The sequence below is a fragment of the Rhinatrema bivittatum genome, chromosome 10 (assembly GCF_901001135.1).
Source record: "Rhinatrema bivittatum chromosome 10, aRhiBiv1.1, whole genome shotgun sequence".
NCBI classification, from domain to species: Eukaryota; Metazoa; Chordata; class Amphibia; order Gymnophiona; family Rhinatrematidae; genus Rhinatrema; species Rhinatrema bivittatum.
Genome location: NC_042624.1, coordinates 103,646,971 through 103,667,348, shown reverse-complemented (window position 1 = coordinate 103,667,348; position 20,378 = coordinate 103,646,971). Strand labels below are relative to the sequence as shown.

At 41.8% G+C, this 20,378-nt stretch overlaps 1 protein-coding gene across 3 annotated transcripts in view; it reads left to right on the top strand.

Annotated features, from left to right (window-relative positions):
* NFIA (nuclear factor I A) overlaps positions 1-20,378 on the top strand; it is a 512,744-nt gene that overhangs the window by 432,305 nt on the left and 60,061 nt on the right. For all 3 annotated transcript variants that reach the window (XM_029618602.1, XM_029618603.1, XM_029618601.1), the window contains one exon: positions 13,926-14,017. In XM_029618602.1, coding sequence (XP_029474462.1) covers positions 13,926-14,017 — 92 coding nt within the window. The remainder of the gene's footprint in view (positions 1-13,925; positions 14,018-20,378) is intronic.

Below are 20,378 nucleotides of genomic sequence, written 5' to 3'. Positions count from 1 at the left end.
CTACATCTTCCAGTTTTACAGTGGTTATCTTCAATTCCTATAAATCATCACCGTCAAACAATATTTCTTGTGTGAATATCTTCTTGACATCCTTCTCAGTAAAGACCGAAGCAAAGAATTATTTCAGTTTTTCTGCAGTAACCTTGTTCTCCCTGAGTGCTCTTTTTATCCCTTTATAATCTAGTATTTATTTACGTAATATAATTTGTTAATCGCCTAACTGATTAAATCTTTCTAAGCGATGTACAACATACTTTAATAACATAACATAATTCAGTAATACATAATTACATTGTTTTATATGGCTGATATGTATTTAAACTATATTTCCTTCTTCAATCTACTCATAAGGCAAGTTTTTAAAACCTTCCTGAATTTTAACAAATTCATCTCCTTTCTCAAACTTAAAGGCAGGTTATTCCACAACTGAGGAACCATCCCAGAAAAGGATATTGCTTTCAGGAGAGAATGATGTAACGCTTCAACAGCCTGTCCCTTCAATCTGCTCCTTCATTAACCTCAAATTTCTACCAGACCTATACCAGCTCAGACGATTTTCCAGCTGCTTTGAACCTATTCCTCTTAGTGTTTTAAATGCCAAAGAAAGATTTTTAAATTTACATCTAGCATTTTCTGGGAGCCAGTAAAGATTCATTAACAGAGGGCCAGTTGGAGTCCTCCTAGTATTCCCAGTCACAATGCCGGCCGCTGGATTCTGTATCATTTGCAGTTTCTGCATAATTTTCACTGGGAGTAATCTATGTACGAAAGGACCAAGGCATAAACCAGCCACAGATCTCTACATCACAAAATCCAGAAAGGGTCAAATTTACCTTAGCATTTTAATCCTCACATAGCTATTTCTCACTAAGGGGGTCATGTTCCAGACGGATCGCACGCGATAAGGGATGTTTCGCACGCGAAAAGTCCTTTATCGCGTGCGATACCAAGATGGGGGTGGAGTCGGCCCCGGAAGAGGAGGAGTCGGGGCGTCACCAGGGCCGACGCCACGAAGACGCCGCAGACGACGAAAAGGTAAGGGCCTTTTCGTGTCCTATTTCGCGCCCAATAGCTACACCTTCTATGGTGGCGCTATTGGGTGTGAAACCGGCAACGATCACACCGCGGCGGTGCGATCGCTGCTGGCTAGCGCAGGACCACCCCCCATTTCGGCCCCCCACCCCTCATTACCTAAAGTATCGCAGGCCTGCGATACTTTAGAAAATGAGGCCCTTAATGCATAACATCTTTCTTCATACTCAATGTTGAATCCAACTGAACTAAAGATCTGACTTCTTTCTTTGGGAAAACCTCCACACCCACCAATTTCAGAGGAAAATCAACCTTTCCATTCCCTAAATACAAGATTCTGTTTTATCAGAGTTTAAAACCAATTTATTTTCATTTAACCAATTTTTCAAAGACTTCAGACAGTATCCCAATTTCTGATAACATTCATCTTGGTCCATCCCCAAGGGAACCAGGATCTGCACATCATCTGCATAAATGTACGGTAAAAATTAAAAAAAAAAACAGCCTTCCATATAATCTCAGCCACCCCACTCACAAAAATATTGAACAAAATTGGTGAAAGGGACGCCCCCATGTGGTACCCCACATCTAATAGCATCTATATAAGAAAGTTTCCCGTGAAAAGATACCATTTGTTTCCTCCCATCCAAAAAGTTCTGCAACCATTTCCCAACCAGTCCCTTCATACCCATAGCTTTACACCAGTCTAGCAATAATCAATGATCAACCAGATCAAAGGCACTTGATAAATCTAATAAGACTAACAGCGCTCCTTCACCTTTATCCAATAACGGTAAAGCATCATCCATCAAAGAAAGTGATCCAACCAACTCCCATTCAGGCTTCTTGCTTTGACTGGTTGTGAAAATGTTTTTATTATTTGCTTTTGCCTGTATGTCAGGCTTCTTTTCAAATTCTTTTTTGACCTGCCTTGTTAATGCTTGTTGCCGGAATTCATAGCATGGGATCTATTTAATGTTTGGGCACTTGCCTGGTATTTGAGACTTAGATTGGCCACTGTTGGAGATAGGATGCTGGACTTGATGGACCTTTGGTCTGACCCAGTATGGCATGTCTTAAGTTCTTATGCTTGCCAATGCTTATATTCTTTCCTATTTTCCTCACTTGGATCTGTTTTCCATTTCTGGACAGCTGTCCTATTGGATTTAATTGCCTCTTTCACCTTACTATTTAACTATGCTGGCGGTTGTTTAGGTTTCCTTTGACCTTTTTTAATGCATGGGATACATTTTAGCTGACCTTCCAGGATGGTATTTTTAAACAACGTGCATGCCTCATGCAATCTTTTAATTTTTGCAACTGCTCCTTTTAGTTTTTTTCTAACTAATTTTCTCATAGTCTCCCTTTTTAAAGTTAAAGTAGTTTTACTTAATGCCTTCCCTCCAGTGATCATCAGTTTGTGTTATGATCCCTCTTGCCAACCAGCACCACCACCGTTACTCCTTGCAACAGATCCTGCCTTCCACTGAGGACTGGATCCAAAGTAGTCCCCCTTCTCTTCCAGGTGCTCCATGAAGCAGTTATTCATAGTATCTAGAAACGTTACCTTCCTATCGTGTCCTGGTGAGATGTATGCCCAGTCAGTACTGAGGTAATCTCCAGTTATTATTGTGTTGCCAGTTTCTTTTGACTTTCTAATTTCAGTTAGCATTTCACTGTTTCTTCATTCTGGCTCGGCAGACAGTACCATTTGTAATTTATAATTCCACTCCTCCACCAATTTGATCTGCACTGTCAATTCGATATAATTTGTACCCTGATATCACAGTATCCAATTGGTTATTCTCCTACCAGGTCTCTGAGATGTCTATTATGTCTATATCTTCACTTAGTGTTATACATTATAGCTCTCCAATCTTAGAGGATGATTTTGAAAACTGCTCACGTGCTCCCGCATACGCATGTATATGTGCACCAGCAAATGTACTAATGTATTTTATAACCTGCACGCAAGCAATATGCACTGGTTATTAAATACGAGCGCATATGCACACAAACATGGTTGCATCTGTAAAAACTGTGAGCTGCGCAAGTTCGGACTTACCTGGATAAATAGCAACATTTATCTGGATAATTTCCGATTTATCTGGCTAAGTAATTGTCTTTCTGAATAGCGCTTTTCAGACTTATCCAGCTACAGTATATAAGACGGCTAGATAAGTCTAAACAGCACTACTTAGCCATATAAGTTTTAAAAACTTTATTTATCCAGCTAAGTCAGATAGTGGTTAAATCTAAAAAGTGCTACCTATCCAGCTAAATCAGATAGATAAGGAGCGCACATCTTATCTTCCTGTGTCAATCACAATCAATCAGATGTTACTGTATTAACAGTTAAGCTGAATCTCCATTCAATTTTTGTGCTGTTTGTAAACTTCTCTAGTTTAAAGAATTCAAAACTTTTTTTAAAAAAGTTTAAAAACCAGACTTTTTAAACAAGCTTATCACAAAGAAAATGGAGAATAGAAAATAGAAGGGAAGCAGGCAGTAAAACATCCGCACACCACACTTATAACTCAATATGTGCACATTTTATTATTTTATCTCACTGCTAACAAAAGAAGAAATATACAGTTTATAAATTATACTTGTAATTAAAAATGATACATGTATAAAAGGACAAGATTTATCACATTCACCAAATAGTATTTATCATAAAATTATGTAACCGAATCTTTATGGCACCGGTTTAGAATATATGATCCTATACATTTATCAACATTAATTTATGTGCCTTCCTGTAAACCGTTGTGATGGTATTTAACTTAACGATGGTATAGAAACGATTTTAAATAAAATAAATAAATAAATAAAATAAAGGAGGGCCATGGAAAGTTACAGGTTAAGTTGCCACTGATTGTGTATTCACGTGCGGCACTATAGACTCATCTGGCTTCAGTTTTGGGGGGATTACTGTAGCCATGTGAAAAATCGCACCCAGCCATTACTCTAATTAATGCAGCAAGCCAGTAGCTGGCATTTTGCTAAGCTAAGGAAAAGTTTTATTTTCAGATTCTCTTGTCTGCCCATACATCCAAGCAGTACCTGTGTGCATGAGGGAGATGCACGTAGTATTCAGGGCTATGGGAAACTTTTCTGCCAGAGCGAAACATTGAGCACAGTGAGGGAAGAAACAGAGGGGCGGATTTTAAAAGGGTTACGCGCATAGCTTACGCACGTAACCCTTAAACCCCACCCCCCGCGCACGCCGAGCCTATTTTGCATAGGCTCGGCGTGCGCAAGCCTCGGGACGCGCGTATGTCCCGGGGCTTGCAAAACGGGGCGAGGTCTGAACAAATCCAGCGCACAAATCCAGCGCAACCCTGGAGGGTTGCGCGAGGTTTTAAAATCTGCCCCAGAGAGTTGATGCATTTTAGAAAGAAATTGAAAACCTAGTTAATGGTCTCAGAGATGGGAGGAGAACATAATGGGTAAGATGGATAACGTGAGAGGTGGAGTGAGTATGTTTGCTCTCGTTTTATACTTTTGCTTTTTATATTTAGCATTTTTATCGTCTTTCTTTTTATGATAATGCTGGTCTTAAGTTTTGTACATTGCTTTGAGCGATTCCTTTTTGAATCTGGAAAACAATAAATAAATAGACAGCATCAAATAAGGGAAGGATCCTGGAAATCTATCAAATGTCTGGAGCATTTGCTTCAATGGCCAAACCTCTTCTCGCCTGCCAGCACCTGAAATTCCTTGCCAAGCTTTTTCCTGCTCTTCCTGATCTGCATCTTGCTGCTGCACGATGAATCTGTCTTCAGCTCATGTGCACTGGGTTCTCAAAGTCAGTTTTGTCTCATTTAGTCAGGAAATGAAATTTCCTGTAAACTGAGACGGGAATAGTCGCTAGGCCAGATTTAGGAGTAATGCTGGTAACGTTGATTCAGTGTTAAGTAGAAAAAAATGCTTTAATAAATGAATAAGGCAACAGTAAAGAAGAGGACCCTGATAGTGAGGAACTCAAGAAAGCACATTTAATCTCTAAAGTTAAAATGTGCTCCTCAGTTTGTAGGGCTGCCAGCTGGCTTTTTATTTTTTTTACAGGACAGGCTGATCCAATCCTGGAGTTATCCTCCATTTTCATGCATGAACTTTAAGTTCTGGCAGTTTGGGGGGTTTTTGTTTTTATTTTTTCAAGAAAAGCAGGACAGGGACAATAACTTTAAATTAAACGAGCGTTTGTGCCCATATGCGCGCAAATGTGGGCCTGAGCGCACATGCGCTGTTGTATCATTCATGCACGTGCAGGCACATTATACAAAACCTGCCTCTTCGCAAGTATGTGTGCTCCTAATTTTAAGCACTTCCACAAGGAAATGATATTTGTGAGGTTTCCTTAGCATTTGTCGGCTTTTATATGCACAAGTCAGCACATTTTGGTAACATGCGCGCGCGCAGGAAATGAACGGTTTAACCAGTTAGTCCACCAGTTTGCCCAGTCTTTCTCTAGTTCATCCAGGACCCCCCTGGTTATTCAGCCTGCACTCCCCCGTTTAGCCTGATCCTTCACCCAGCCAGTAATTGGCTATAAAGAATTCTGTTCTGACGTGCACCAGATGCTTAGCAGGTGTAAATATGCACAGGTAACAGCTGTAGGCACGCCGCTTGCGCTGGTTATAGCAACTTATGTGCGTAACTGATGGCTCTGCCCCCAAATGCCCCTGCCCGTCCCCTGTCCTGCCCCTTTTTAAGCACACCAATTTATTCGCACTCCAGTACTTGAGCGCCTAGGTGCAAGGTTTATAAAACAGGACGGACACGCACACGTGCTTACATGCACACGCATCTCTCTTAAAATTCACCTTTACGGTTCCAGGCATGCAGCAGAGATAAAATAAGGGCTGGATCAATTTGTCCGGCAAAAGATGAACCCTCTCTTTTGGACATCAGGGAAAAATCATTTGAATTAATATCACTGAGGCCTCGGTCTATCTTTTGGATGGCGTGACATTAGAAGCAAAGCCTACTGAAATGATTTTGATTGCGCGCCGTGTAGATCGCCCCCCTGAAGAACTTCAATAAATGTAAATTACTCTTGGCTGTGGTTTTTAAACAATTGGAATGCTTCAGAATTGTTAAAAGCACTTGAATTTGGAAGTGATTGTGGTTTGGGATGTATGTGGTGGAGAAATGGAAAGTGATAAAATTATTAGAGCACTTGAGTTTGGAAGTGATCTGGGTATTTGGCTTGCATGCTACAGTTTTGCATGCACTGGCAATGTTCCAGTTTTGTAAGAAAAGGTTAGACTTTACAAATGACTATTCTTTCCGCCCCCCCCCCCCCCCGCCATATCAAACGACAACTCATGAAATGGCTCCTGAATATTCTTGGTTATTGTACTAGTCATACATTGATATTTCTATGTTTCCTTTTTTTTTTTTCTTGGCTCAGCTGTTTCCTCCTGCTCCTTGACGCTTTCATTTTAATCGAAACGGGTTACAGTACCATGAGCCTTGATTTGCAATTTCCCAGTGATATCCCCCCCTCCCAACTCAGCCCAGTCGTCACCGTGGCAGTCCTTGGCCAGGGGCCACGAAATGCAGGGTCCAAGTGCGTACCCTCAGCGTGACCTCCGAGTGTCACCGCTGAGCAATGGCCACGACTCCTTCCCATTTCCCCCTCTCCAGGGGCTGTGAATGCCGCTTCCGTGGGATCTCCAGCCCCAGGGAATGAGAAATCTGACCTGGCAATTGCCCCCACCACTCCCACATGGCGTTGCCAGCATCTGTGATAGCAAAGTGACAAAACTGGGGTAGGGGAGGGAAGGAGGAGAACAGATTAAACTTAAAAGACGTTTATCCTGACCTAGAGCAGGTTGGTTGATACCCTTTATTTATGTATTTGGTTATTTAGCTGCTCAGCCCACATCGCAGGACAGAGAAGATAGTAAACATAAAAAAAAACCAATAGTCATATTACGATAGAACAGTAAAAACCAAGACATTGTCACGAACTAATAAAGCCACATAAATAAACTCAGCAGCAAATCTGCACTACAGTATACCCTGTTGAGATTGGAGAAGGCACAGCATTAAAAATATTGCTTAAGGGCACTTAAAAGCAAGGTTAATAAACCATGCCTTACAATTCTTCTTAAAATTCAGATAGCTCCCTATAAATCTCAGCTCTTTAGGGATACTATTCCCATGACCTAAAAAGCTTTTTCCCTAGTGTCTTGAATAGAAGGAACACATAGGAGAGCATCTTTTGAAGGAAGTAAGCATCACATACAGTATATTCCATACATTAAATAAGGTTGAAGGAAAGGCCAAACAGCTGCCACCGTGGTTTAATAGCGAGGTGAAAGAGGCAATTAAAACCAAAGGACATCTTTCAAAAAATGGGAAGCAGAACCAAATAAGGAAAATCAGGAAGTGCATAAGCACTGGCAAGTTAGAAGTAAAAAAGGAATTAAGCAGGCTAAGAGAGAATTTGAAAAGAAGCTTGCTATACAGGTAATAACTAATAAAAACATTTGCAAATACATTTGAAGCCAAAAGGGAAGACAAGAAAAAGGCATAAAAACTTAACTGGTATACACGCTGGGTGTCGTTTACCTATCCTCTCAATAGTACTATAATCTCACAAATACATAAGAGAAGTAACAAAACTTTATTATTAATTCTGTATCACAATCACATAAAATGTGTCATGTGTCACAAAACACAACATTCATACGCATTCACTCGTTAAAAACACGTGTGCAGCACGGATAGCATCCTATAACATAAGTGGTACATTATAGTTTATAGTTTATTAGTTTTTCTATACCGCCGCATTGGCGTTAGCCTTCGCAGCGGTTTACAACTTATTCAAAACATAGGCGTTTATCTAAGTTAGCCGAATAGTCTTATTCAGCTAACTTAGATGACATATTCAGCAGCACAGATATGCTGCTAAATATCACTGACTAAACCATTACTTAGCCAGATAAGTATTACTCAGCTCAGTTTAGACCTGCTGAGGAGCTTGTCTACCTTAGCCAGGTTACTTAACCAGCTAAGGCTGAATATTGCTACTTAGTCAAATAACTTATCCGGCTAAGTAACACTGCCCCATTACACTTATTGCCTTCCCTTGAGTTAGCCAGCTAAGAACTTACAGGCCAATACAGTATTGGACGCGTGTTTTCCCTTAGTAAGGGGCGGAAAACGTGCATCCAACCCGCGGCACCTAATCGCGCCATCAACATGCAAATGCATGTTGATGGCTCTATTAGGTATGCCCGCAGGATACAGCAAGTAAAATGTGCAGCCAAGCCACACATTTTACTTTCAGAAATTAGCGCCTACCCAAAGGTAGGTGCTAATTTCTCCGGGCACCGGGAAAGTGCACAGAAAAGCAGTAAAAACTGCTTTTCTGTGCACCCTCCGACTTAATATCATAGTGATATTAAGTCGGAGGTCCCGAAGGGTGTAAAAAGTAAAAAGAAAAAAAAATTAAAATTGGGCCGGCGGCTGTTGGGCCGAAAACCGGACGCTCAATTTTGCCGGCGTCCGGTTTCCGAGCCCGTGGCTGTCAGCGGGCTCGAGAACCGAAGCCGGCAAAATTGAGCGTCGGCTGTCAAACCCGCTGACAGCCGCCGCTCCGGGTCAAAAGGAGGCGCTAGGGACACGCTAGTGTCCCTAGCGCCTCCTTTTGCCCGTTTCTACCGCACCACCTAATTTACATACTGAATCGCGCGCACCGGTGAGTGGCCGGTGCGCGCGCCAGGAGAGCAGGCGTTCGTCCGCTCTCCCGCGTTTTTACTGAATCGGCCCATTAGCTGGTTAAGTGGCGGCAGCTGAATATCCAGTGGTTACTACGTAGTCGGGTAAATCTGACTTACCCGGCTACATTCCTTTTGAATATCAGCCTCTAAATAAATTATTTGCCTTTGTCTTTATTGAGAATGTTGGGGTCATACCCATGCTGGAAACTCCTTTGATGGTGTTGGCTCTGAGTGACTAAACAAAATCACTGTGAAACTAGAGGACTAAAGAATTACAAATCACTGGGACCTGATGGTATTTACCCCAGAATTCTAAAGGAACTCAAACATGAAATTGCAGATCTGTTTCTAATATTTGCAATCTATCATTTAAAACAGCCATGGTACCTGCAGGGTGGCTAATATGGCACCAGTTTTTAAAATGGGTTTCAGTCATGATCTGGGAGACTATAGATCGGTGAGCCTGACATCAGTGCTGGGCAAAAGGGTAGAAACTATTTTTTAAAACAAAAGTACTAACTGCATAGATAGACGTGATTTAATTGGGGAGAGTCAACATGTTTTTTGCAAAGGGAAGTCTTGCCTTACCAGTTTATTAGATATTTTTGAAGCTATAAATAAACATGTGGATAAAGGTAATTCGGGTTGATATCGTATATTTTGATTTTCAGAAGTCATTTGACAGTGTCTCTCATGAGAGACTCCTCAGGAAACTGGGAGTTTATGGGACTGGAGGCAGTGTCCTAATGTGGATTGGTAACAGAGGGTAGGACGAAATGGTCAGTCTTCCAAAAAGAGAACGGTCATTAGTGGAGTGCCCCAGGGGTCTATATTTAGCATATTCATAAATGATCTGGAGGAAGAAACCCATTTTCAGATGACTCAAAATTGTTTTGAGTCGTAAAACAGCAGTGGATTGTGAGGAACTGCAGAAGGGGCCTTGTGAGGTTAGGAGACTGGGTTTCTAAATGGCAGATGCAATTTAACATGGAAAAGTGCAAAGTAATGCACATAAGGAAAAATAATCCCAACTACAGGTGCACGATTCTGGATTCTGTGTTAAGTCATCACTCGGGAAAAGGACCTTGGAGTGCTTGGGGCAATACCTTGAAATCTTCAGCTCGGTGTGCGGCGGCAGTCAAAAGGGCAAATAGAATGTTAAGAATTATTTGGAAAGGAATAGAGAGCAAAACTGTGAATATCATAATGCCCTTGTATAGATCCATGGTGCAACTGCACCTTGAGTACTGTGTGCAGTTCTGGTTACCCCCATCTGAAAAAAGACAAAGCAGATATAGAAACGTACAGAGAGTGGCAACCAAACCGATAAAAGGGATGGGAAAGCTCCCTTATGGAGAAAGGCTAAACAGATTAGGGCTCTTTAGCTTGGAGAAGAGACAAATGAGAGGGGATAGGATTGAGATTTATAAAACCATGAGTGGGATGGAATGGGTAAATAGGGAACAGTTATTTACTCTTTCAAATGACACTAGGACTAGAGGGATACTCAGCAAGCAGCAGATTGAAAACAAATTGTAGGAAGTACTTTTTTTCACTCGGCGCACAGTCAAGCTATGGAATCTGTTGCCAGAGGGCGTGGTCAAGGCGACTAACACTCAGGCTGATCCAATAAATCAGCGCGCAAAACGGGCGCTTTCCTAACGCACAGCCAGCCACCCCTCCTGGGCGCACGATCGAATATCTAAACGAGGGGTCGCGCTGCCAAGGAGGCACTAGGGGCAGACATGCCCCCCCCCCCAGTGCCTCCGGCGCCCAGGAGAGGTTGGTTGTCAGCGGGGTTAGGAAAACGGTCGCTCAATAAATGAGCGTCCCTTATCCTAACCTAAGTGCCAGCAAACTTTTTTTTTTTTTTTTACATTCTGTCCTTTTTGTTCCTCTGACTTAATATCGCCACGATATTAAGTTGGAGGAAGTACAGTATTTTCTGTACACTTTTTTGGGCTGCTCAGTTATTAACGCCTGTTCTGGGCAGACGTTAATTTCTGACCATAAAAATACGTGGGTCAGGCGCACTTCTTTTTTTTTTGGATTGGAGAGAATAGCTAATAGCCTCATCAACATACATTTGCATGTGATGAGCACTATTAGTTTTGCGGGTGGTTGGATGCCCTGTTCCTCCTCATAGAATATGGGGTTGTGGACGCGCATCCAAAACCTAAGTCCACCCATGAGTTAAACAGTACGCTTGGCTGTATGTACTGTATTGGATCGGCCTGATAATGGGGTTTCAAAGAGAGTTGGGCAAATTCCTGAAGGGTAAAGTGCAGAAACAGTAATTAGCCAGGTTGATTTGGGAAAGCCAGCGCTTATTCTTGGGCGTGAGATACATCTGCTATTAGGGATCTGCCAGCTGCTCGTCAGAGAGAGGACGCTGGACTCGATGGACCTTGCTTGGTCTGACCCAGTATGGGTCTGATTAGAGTAGCAATTGAGCAACAGAGCCTTGAAGACAAGCGAATAAATCTCTTATTGAATTCTATTAATCACTGTTAACCAGTGTAACTTTTCCATTGCCAAAGTGGTGCGGTCTTGAGTTTTCAACCCCAAGATAATACGAGCAGCAGTATTCTGAGTAGGCTGCTACCTGTGAAGCTGTGTTTTTGTATGTCCTGCATAGGAAGTGAATTTCAATGGTTAATCTAGTGGAAACCACAGCATTCGTCACAGTGACTGGCTCTTTAAACTCCAAGGGGCGGATTTTAAAAGGGTTACGAGCTTAATATACACACGTACCCCTTTTAAATCCCTCCTGCGCCCGCCGAGCCTATTTTGCATAGGCTCAACGATGCACACCAGCCCCGGCACTTGAAAAAGGGGGCGGAGATTGGGCAGGGTGGGGCAGTCCGGGGGCGGGGCCAGCAGACACGGGCCATTTGCCACTGTGCCCGGGATCGCGGGCTGGCCGTTGGCCGGCGCGTGTAACCTACGCCTACCTGGAGGCAGGTGCAACTTAGCAGATAACAGTAAGGGGGGTTTTAGGTAAGGCTGGGGGGCGGATTAGGTAGGGGAAGGGAGGGGAAGGTGGGGGGGGGCAAAAGGAAAGTTCCCTCCGAGGCCGCTCCGATTTCGGAGCGGCCTCGGAGGGAACGGAGGAAGGCTGCGCGGCTTGGCGTGTACCCCCTTGCGTGCGCTGAACCCGGATTTTATAACATGCGCGCAGCTGCACGCGCATGTTATAAAATTGGGCGTAGGTTTAAAAATCTGGCCCCAAGAGTGTAACTTTCAAACAACTCCACGCAGCTGCAGAGTATGCTCATATATGGCTGCACAGAGATCTACGATAGTGTTTTATAACCTGCACGTATCAGATGTGACGTAATATAAAATACGCATATGTCTACCCTCCAGCACACGCTCGTTTGTATGCTTATGCAGGAAATTATGCAGTGCATTCTAAGCGCATATTTCAACGCATTGAACATATGCACTTTTCCTACCAATTTAAAAAAATATACGCATGTATATTTTACACAGGAAAATAAAGTAGGACTTACTTACGAAATGCCCGCTTTACGTGCGTAATTGAAATTACCGGTTTTCCAAATTACCCCACCAGTTCGCTCAGTCCTTCTTCAGGTCATCGAGACCCTCCTGGTTCTTCAGCCTAAACTCCCACCCAGCCAGTAATACACAATAAACAAGTCTGAGATCAATTACACAAGATAATTAGCAGGTGTAAAACTGCTCAATAAGGCGCCAAATGTACACACCTAAGTCTCTTATAAAATAGCAATTTACATACGTAACTGTTGGCCCCACCTCGGCATGCCCGTAGATCACCTCTGTGTGTGTGCATGAAACTAAAAATATGCACATGCTTTCACATTTATAAAATAGCGATTATGCGAGTATAAGCTACTTATGCGCTTATATGGAACTCTTTGAAAATTCACCCTTAAAATGATTTTAAGCTCTAAATTAAATGAAATTGGAAGAACAATTATTTAATTACTTTGGAAATCTGGGCAATCATATTTAGATTGCTTTCTATAACAACTCCTAGAGTTTACAGCAAGAAATAACTACAGTGTGAGTCCTGACAATGAAGATTTATGAATCCATAGCACCTCAGTCTTGGAAGAATTGAGTTTCAGTTTATTTAAAAATAGCAAAATCACTAATTGCATTTGAAACAAGGCTGCAGTTTCTCAGTAGCCTTAGGCTGGTTTTTCCCCAAACTACAATGTACCTGAATATCATCCGTAAATGTCTGAAAATCCAACTTGTGATTTCTAATCTAACTCTGAAGACACTATAACTTAGATCCTAAGGACAGAACAAGTTTTCTCCCAACACAATCCACTGTGACCCCTCCTAATTTGAAAAGGAACCAGGCTATCTCAAGACACATCTTCGAACAGTGTGGACCTGTATAGAAACTAATAAAATATTATGGTCCATGGATCCTGCTTTTCCAAGGTTTTGTCTCATTCTTTGACTATAGAAAATAATCTTTTGGGAATAGGACTTTTTTGGGAAAGAGGAATTATTGCAAGAGAAAAGAAAAACTTTAATTATACTAGTGAATGCAACTCAGAATAATACTGACCAGAATGTGAAAGGTGTTTGGAGACCTGTATAAAATAATTTGTAGGTCTTAGCCTGGTTACTAGTGGAAAGGTATCTATAATATTGCAACGAAAACTAGTTGATACTACTATTGCTTGTGTAGGTAGAGGTATCATACTTTGAATCATCCACTAGACACAATCACTGCAGAACAGATTGAAAACCCATTAGAAGGCAGTATGGAAAGCTTACATTGCTGTGACATTCCTATTTTTTGTGGATATTTGAAGAACTCTGTTTTCTGCAAACAATGTCTCTGAAACTGTTGGGCTCATAAATGAACACCATGTGCCACTTTAAAAATAGAAATCTACTTCTTGGTTCTAGAAGGTACCTTTTCTTTCACGATGTTTATGAAAATATTTTCCCAGGTGCATAACAGTTAAAGGGTGAATAACGAACATCTGGAAAATTTAAGCAAATGCAAGAGATGTAATGAGTCCTGATAGATTGAGGTGTCTAAAAATTGGCATGTTGCTATGTTTAAACATCTGCCAGGCTCTGAAACTGTTTTGGTGGTATTGCTGTGCTTCTTCCTCATGCATGTGTCCCTTCCCTTCACAGCCTACTCTACACCCAGCACCTCCCCCGCAAATCGATTCGTCAGTGTTGGACCACGGGATCCAAGCTTTGTAAATATCCCTCAACAGACACAGGTGGGCGGTTTTCAACTTTTCCGTATTCAGCAGTGCTTGTTTTTCTCCAACATGTGTTAGTGTGTGTGTGGGTATGCATTGACCTCCAATCCCTTCTCACAGTTGAGTGACCAAACCTGTCTGTCTCTGGCAAGGGTGGCCAACTATCAATTGCCTTGGCTTATACAATAAAACTCCCGTTAGAACTGAGCAAAGATTCTATGCTTTATGCATGTAAAGATGCCTGAGTGCAGGTATCTTTGTCTTAGGCTTGTTTTGTAATGTCAGAAATGAAACTGAATAAGCAGTGTGCCAAATACAGTAAGTATGATAACAAGTCTTGACTAAAAGCGTGCTTGGTAGGCTGTATGATAGGGGCTTACCAGCTAGCTTCATTTTTTTTTCTTGCAAGACTGATTGGGTGCTCGGTTTTCCTCACCACATGCCATGGGCTTATAGTTCTGATTTGCTTAGGTAAAGCAAGGCTACAAGACCATGCATGTCAAACAGGTACCGGTTCAGAGCATTCGAGAAGAAGGCTCCTACCATGTGATTATCTTTCATTGCAGCAACAGATGAATGTTGTTACATAAACTTTCAGACCTTGACACAGAGTCTTGCATCAAATATTGACCTATCTACTTATTGCTTTTGTCACTGGCGATTTACAACCTTGCATTGCACTGGAAGATATGTCTCAGAATTCTTGTTCTCTTTTTTTTTTGCAAACAAAATGTCAGAGCTACTAGTAGTGTGCCCACATGGTAATCTGTCTGCTCCCTAGATGAGTAAAGGTACTCAACCTAGCCACCTACAGCTTAGCGCAATCAGCGCATGCAGTAAATTAGAGAATCACTTGTTGCTATTATTGTAATATACTTCTCACAGCAGGGTGCAACGACCACCTGTACTCACCCAGCTTTCAGTGCTGCCATGTTGTGGTGGGGATATTTATTGTGTTTGCTTATTCTAGGTGGCGGTTTAAAGTGTTTTATGATCCCTGCCACAGACAGCAAGCTTGTAGCAGGTATTGGTTGGCTTGTTAATGAATAAATAGAACCTGTTATACAAAGATTAAAGTTCTGTTTAATATCATATTGGCAAACCAGAAGGAAGGAGCAGGGTGCTAATGTATCTGTGTGGTATTAGAGCTGATCTCTTGTTTGCATCATGACATTGTAAGGCATGGAAGGGTCGAGCACTCAAATGGAAGAACTACTTGAGATGGCTGTTGCAGTTTTAAATGCCAACCATGTAAGATCTGAGTTAGTCAGTAGTCTTAACTCCAGTTTTTTTTCCTTTTTTATTGCAATAAGATATTGTTTGCCACCAACTTGCATGCTTGCTTCCGAGGAACTCTGACATGAGTGTACATTGCCTTTCTGGAACCGCCATGCACGTTCTGTAAACTGAAGCAATATCTGGAACATGGTAATTCACAGCTATGGGGGGGGGGGGAGAGAAACCTCCAACATGTCAGTTCACAGCACCGTGACCAGATGCCCTGAGCTGAATGTGTTTGCTCTCTATCTGTTTCATTTACTGCCATTTGTCTCAGGCGGTGGTTTATAGCTATGTCGACAGCACAGGTTAAGCCACATGTGATCTGAACCCTCCTCGGCATTGAGCAGGGTCACTGAAAGTACACCAGCTGAGGGAGGGTTGGTGGAGAGCTTAACAGTTCAACTTCTGTCTTCTTTCCTATTCTAGTAGAATTCGGCTTTTGTTCTTGTCCACTACCTTTGGGTCGCTAGATTTAATCAACACTTGGCGTCTTAGTTTTCTGTCCTTTTTAACAGTGAAATGTGATGTTTCTTTTATTACTCTGAAACCTACTTTACTGTGTGCTAAAACATACAGCCACCCCATGAGTTGTCCTCATGTCTTCTAGATTCAAGACATTTTTAATCCCATATAAATAAAATATAGATGGGGAGGGAGAGTGTGCCACCTCTTCTACTGCACGATATTTCTTCAGAGCAACACATATAATGATTGGCTGCCGACCCACAGTGGACTTTGCCAGTAACGGCCCCCTTTCATTAAAAGCGATTTCACAGCTCAATTCGACAAACTTGTAGAATCTCTGTGGTTTCCATGTGCAAATCAACTCCTTTTGATCACTTATAAGGTCTAAAATTCTTTATTGATGTCAATTTTACAATGAATACCTCTGAATATGTCTGTAACAACAACCCCAATCCGCCTCTCAAAAACTCACCCCAATTCAAAGTGTCCCCTTACAATGGTCCATATATAGAGTATCAGACTGAGCCCTATAAAGTCTCTCTACTCCCCCTGATGTTCACCAGACTCCTGGCACACACAAGATATGTTCACAGAGCTGCAGACACACACATGCGAAGAGTATTTTATAAACTACATATAAAATAGTGCGTAGCTTTGTGCGCAGCGAGATGCGCATGTACAGCCCTTTTAAAATCTATCCGTTTGTACACTTAATGTGATTAATGACTTTTGAAAATTGCTACGATGATATGTTATATTTACATGAATAACTGTTTTGAAAATTCCCCTGTAAGTTAAGTGCCTAGATCTTTTTGAATATTGGCATCTCTAAACAACCTAGCAAAAGTGTTTGGAGATGATGGCAAGCAGTTAGCAAATCCAGGGGGATCATTTACTGTGCCACATTAGGAATTTATCACACAATATTTTACATATCTTGCGTTCATGTTTTCATGCAATGGAGGTATGGTAATATTGTTGCTATTATAGAGTCATGGCTCAGTGAGTCTCGTGAATGGGATACGGCCATCCCAGGCAATATCCTATTGAGGAAGGATGAAGAAGCAGCTCTTTATGTCATAAACAATATCATAGTAACTGCAATGTAGGGGGGGGGGAAGGAAGCGCTGTGGGCCATCTTGGAAAAAGGTGAAGGCATTTTAATTTTTACTGGTGTGATCTGCAATCAGAGAGATGAACTGGACATAAATCTGGCTGAAGACATCCAGAAAGTGGAAAGCAAGGGGGAGGTGTTGCTCTGAGGCTTTCATTTATCTGGGGTGGATTGGAGTATCCCTGCTGCTCCTGCTGCTGCTGATTCTGTAAGGGGAAAGATTGTGGATGTCCTTAAACGTGTTCCACCCACAAGGAGAGGAGCAATAGTATCACTAATGTCCAGGTAGGTGACTGCCTGAGCCCCAGTGAACATCCGACGAGATGGTTTGATACAGGAGCCAAGACAGAGAAAAGGTCCTGGGTTTCAAAACTACAGGCTTTGGTAAAAAGGGGTAAGTACCTTGAGGAGGAGCTAGGAGATTGGGTAAAAATGGGTGATGTGGAACAACAGTAGGCCACATTAAAAGAAGCTATAATAAAGGCAACAAATGATTATGTAAGAAAAGTAAATAAAAGTAAGAGGAAAAGAAAACCAATTCAGTTGTCCAAAGAGGTGGCAGAAAAAATAAAGGCAATAAGATAAGCGTTCAAAAATGACAAAGAAGCGCAAAAAAGAAGAACGCAGGGCAGAAGAGATGAGGAAAGAAATCGGGTTGGGGGAAAACTCAGGCGGCAGAGAGGATCGCCAGAGCGGTAAAGTGAGGTGGCAAAATATTTTTCAGATAGATGAAAGAAAGGAAGAAGACCAGAAGTGATCCTGTAAGATTGAAAGGAGGCAAAAGTCATTGTATGGAGAAAGATGAGGAAAATGCAGAAATATTAAACAGCTGCCTCTTGGAGGAGGGCCGATGGTGGTAAACAAGAGTCCGGATGGGAGTGGAGTGGACACAGCTCTGCTGACAGAAGAGAGTGTTTGGAAGGAACCAGCAAAGCTAAAAGCAGAGAAGGCCGTGGGGGCCTCGGAGAACCTCTGGCAGGTCTGCTGAAAAGCTTATTGGATAAATCCTTGGAAGTGGGCAGGATGCCACAAGATTGGAGGAGGGTGAGGTGAGAGTCCTTCACAAAAGCGGGAGCAGAAAGGAGGCTGGAAACTATAGGCTGGTTAGGCTTACCTCTCTGTTACTTATTTTTATTTATTTTTAAAGATTTCTTAACCGCCCTTCCATAGTTCAGGTGTGGGGGTCTGCCCTAGAAGACTTGTGAGATGAGAATGAAGGGCTTAAATATGTATTCCCTGGAGCAGAGAAGGGGACAGATATGATACAGGCTTAAATATCTGAAAGCGTCAAAGCAGTGTAACAAGGTGGTGGCTTAGGCCAGAAGGACGTTGGGCTGCCTCGAGAGAGGCATAACCAGCAGGAACAAGGAGGTGAAAATGCCCCTGTACAGGTCATCGGTGGGGTCTCAACTAGAGTACTGTGTTTGGTTCTGGAGACCGTATCTCAAAACGGATAGAGATAGAATTGAAGCGATCCAAAGAAAGGCAATCAACTTGGTGTGAGGTCTGCATAGAAGACTTGTGAGATTTATTTATTTATTTATTTATTTAGAAACTTTTATATACCGGTATTAGTGGGGACATCATACCGGTTCACATATTAACAAAAGATTTAGAAGTACATTTCAACAGGGGAGGCGAACTGGGCAGGGGGTTAACCTAGAGCAGTAGGGAAAATAGATTAAACAACAAGAAATCAACAAGAGGTCATAACAAGAAGACAACAATGTACATTGTGATTAGATTCCTTAATATAAGGAAAAGGGCGGTCACCCTTGAAGGACTTAAATATGTATACCCTTGAAGGACTTAAATATGTATACCCTGACGGAGAGGAGAGACAGGGAGATAAGATGCAGACTTTTAAATGTCTGAAAGATATTAATGATGCACAAGGGCACCTTTTCTAATGGAAAGAAAGCTGTAGAAATAAGGGTCATTATATAAAGACCCAAGGGGGTAGTCTCAGGAACAATCTCAGGAAATATTTCTTCATGGAAAGGGTGATGGATGAATGGAAAGGCCACCTAGAAGAAGTGAAGACAAGAACAGTAATGGAATTGAAAAGGGCTTGGGATAAACACAAAGGATCCCTTGTGGATAAAGATGGGCATGAAGATATAAGCAGTAACCTTATGGGGACGCTACCCTTATCAGAAGGCATGGGGTAACTTGCACAGAGAAGCAAAAGAAAACTAAACTAAAAAACAAACAAACTTATTGACAGACAGGATGGACCACGTGGGTCTTTTTCTGCCGTCATTTGCTATGTAACTATATGTTACTATTTTACAGTGAGTTGCTTTGTATACATAAGCTTTGCAAATGCATGCAAAGCAGATCAACAAAAGCTAGTTCAATGCAAATAAAATAATGCAGCTTACCTCACTGTTGGTTGGTATTATCCTGCACTTTTACGCACATACCAGCAATGCACTGCTTGCTAAAGCTTCTTAGCCTTTGCTATTGCTGGCTGTACTGTTTCCCATTGCCAAAAACATACTGACACTCCAGAGCAGGAATGCAGTGGCACCTTATGGCACTCGAGTATCCAACCTCCCCGAATCTTCCCTGTCAGTTTTCCTGCCAATCTGTTTGCTGGTCTCTGAGTTGAAAGAGGGTCGCAGACACACATGCAGGACATACGCAATCTCTCCATTAGATATTCCTTTTACTTTGTCAACAAATGCCTAATATTAAGAATGAGAGGTTATTTAGTTTACTATAGAATAACTTTCCATAACTACTGTTTGTCGGATTTCTGACCTGAGGAAGAGAGTATTAGCTCTCGAAAGCTCATCAAGAAATGTATTGCATTAGTCCAATAAAAAGATATCACCTTGTGTATTTTTTGTTTTTATTTGTTAACCTTTATTTCTATGGATGCTCTTTCAGAATAAGGAACAATTTTATTACTCTGGCCTGCTGGGCAGACGCATCACGGTGTTTCTTTGCCCTACTGACTCCTGCATGCCCATCTTCGCTGGGGAAACTTCTTCAGAATTTATAAAAAAAGGATGAGGCAATTCTCTGGTAAAGCAAGAAATCATGCAAAGCACAAATCATGCAGAATATAGCTTGGATCAATCGTTCGCCATGGCTTCTTCTTTTATGACTGGGAAACATGGGAGTAGTTAGATTGTATCTTGCTACTGTGTTAACTTTTACACTTTAGATTGAAGGCTGTCAAGCATTTTTTTCCTTCTTCGAATTTAGGTGCAAGTGAAAATAAGGAAACGTTTCCAGCAAGAGTGCTTTCTGGAGTTCTCTTTTATTCCTCATCTGTCTCAAGTCCTACATCTGGTTTTTTGCTATTCTACACCCTTGTGAACAAGTAGAAAGAATATAAATAATCTGTTGATCTGGGAAGAACATGAGCGTGTTTATATCCAGGCTCCCTATCCATCAATGCAATTGAAATCCCAACTTCATTTGTTTTAAAGAGAAAAAAAGAAATTTTTAATATCCTGCCCGCAGTAAGATTCCTTACTTGAAATTCCTTTTCATCCTGAAGTTTGT